Below are 1,638 nucleotides of genomic sequence, written 5' to 3'. Positions count from 1 at the left end.
CAATGAGGTCTTGAACTTTATACCAAAAATCCTTACAGTTATCAATCATATGGCCAGATGCCCCAGTGTGGAACTCACAACGTGCATTGGCGTCATAGCCTGGTGGGAGTGGGGACGGCGGAGGCCTGGCTTCGCTTAGCTTAATAAGAGAACCATTTAATAGATGGTTCAGCAATTGACTGCAGTTCATGGGAAGAGGGTTGAGTCTCCTCTCTTTCCTTCTAGTACGTTGTTGTCCCGGTTGATATTGTTGATAATTGTTTGGCCTAGCTGTGTATGGCTGCTGGTACTGGACGAGCGGTTGATATGGGAATTATTATAGAACAGCGGGAATGGCGTATGTCGGTTGTTGATAGTTGTTGGGAGTCACTTCTGCAACTTGATAGTACGGGGTTCGGTAAGCTTTACCTTTCCCCTTTGAGGTTGATGTAGCGTTGGTTTCTCCCTCCTTTTTCTTGGGAAAACCACTATAGGGTTTCTTTGTCCCATTATAAGCAACAGCAAAACCTTGGATTTTTCCAGTCTTCAGACTGTTCTCGATCCATTCTCCAGCGGCAACGAGATCAGAGAAGCTGGCAAAAGCACTTCCTATCATTCGGTCCAAATATGGGCCTTGGAGTGTACCCATGAACATATCAACCAGTTCCTTCTCAAGCAGAGGAGGTTGGACCCTAGCAGCTAGGTCCCTCCAATGATGTGCATATTCTTTGAAGGATTCTTCATATTTCTGAGTCAAACTCTGAAGTTGTGTCCTATTTGGCGCCATACCGGTGTTATAATAATAATGCTTCAAGAAAGCTTCATCTAACTCTCTCCAAGAACGCGCATGTGAGCATTCAAGTTGCATGTACCATTCCAGGGATGCTCCGTTGAGACTGTCTTGGAAGAAATGTATCAGTAGCTTTTCGTCGCCTGAATAAGCTGCCATTTTCCTACGGTATGACCTGATATGGGTCTTGGGACAAGTAGTCCCCTGATATTTCTCGAAGGTAGGTACTTTGAACTTAGCTGGGATCTTGACCCCTAGGACTAAGCACTTGTCAGCAACTTCCATCCCGAAGGTGTTAGGGCTTTCAATGGCTCGAACTCTTTCATCCATCATTCTGAGTTTCCTTTCGAGTTCAGTCTATGGTGGTCCAAAAGGCTCGTACACTGATTCATTCCTAGGCATGAAGAAGTCTCCATCGTGGTCCTCTGTGCCAGTTTGAGAACCTCCATGGATAGGAACATGGTATGTGTGAGCAGTATTCAAATTGGTAGGCATCCCTTCAGCATGGGCCTGAGTGACGATAGGAACCCCATTCCCCATGATAGGATTGGTAGCATTCACATTGAAATTGGCTCCTGGGTTAGCCTGCCGATTATCTCTTTGTTGGCGAACGACATTCTGCATGATGTCCATGAGTTGCCCCAATTGGGTCCTCACTTGAGCCATCTCCTCTTGCATGGCAGTCTGGTTTTGTTCAATTCTTTCCATAGCTATCTTTTGCTTAGCTCGGGTGTTGTAGAAGTGGGAAGTCAGCTTGACGGTGAGAAATACTGGATAGAAAGCCAAAATAATGGTGAGACCAACTGGATATAATACGAAATGCATGAATAAATTATTGATGCATGATGCATGTTCATTTTTTTATTCTC

The 1,638-nt window shown here is 45.1% G+C and overlaps 1 protein-coding gene across 1 annotated transcript; it reads right to left on the bottom strand.

Moving 5' to 3' along the window:
• Window positions 1-316: 316 nt before the first annotated feature.
• LOC127131290 (uncharacterized) lies at window positions 317-1,099 on the bottom strand. The gene has a single exon (XM_051060218.1). The coding sequence runs from the start codon at window positions 1,097-1,099 to the stop codon at window positions 317-319; it is 783 nt and encodes a 260-aa protein (XP_050916175.1).
• Window positions 1,100-1,638: the final 539 nt, after the last annotated feature.

Source organism: Lathyrus oleraceus, chromosome 3 (assembly GCF_024323335.1).
Source record: "Lathyrus oleraceus cultivar Zhongwan6 chromosome 3, CAAS_Psat_ZW6_1.0, whole genome shotgun sequence".
NCBI lineage: Eukaryota > Viridiplantae > Streptophyta > Magnoliopsida > Fabales > Fabaceae > Lathyrus > Lathyrus oleraceus.
Note: the sequence above shows the minus strand (reverse complement) of the source record. Positions and strands in the feature narration are given on the sequence as shown.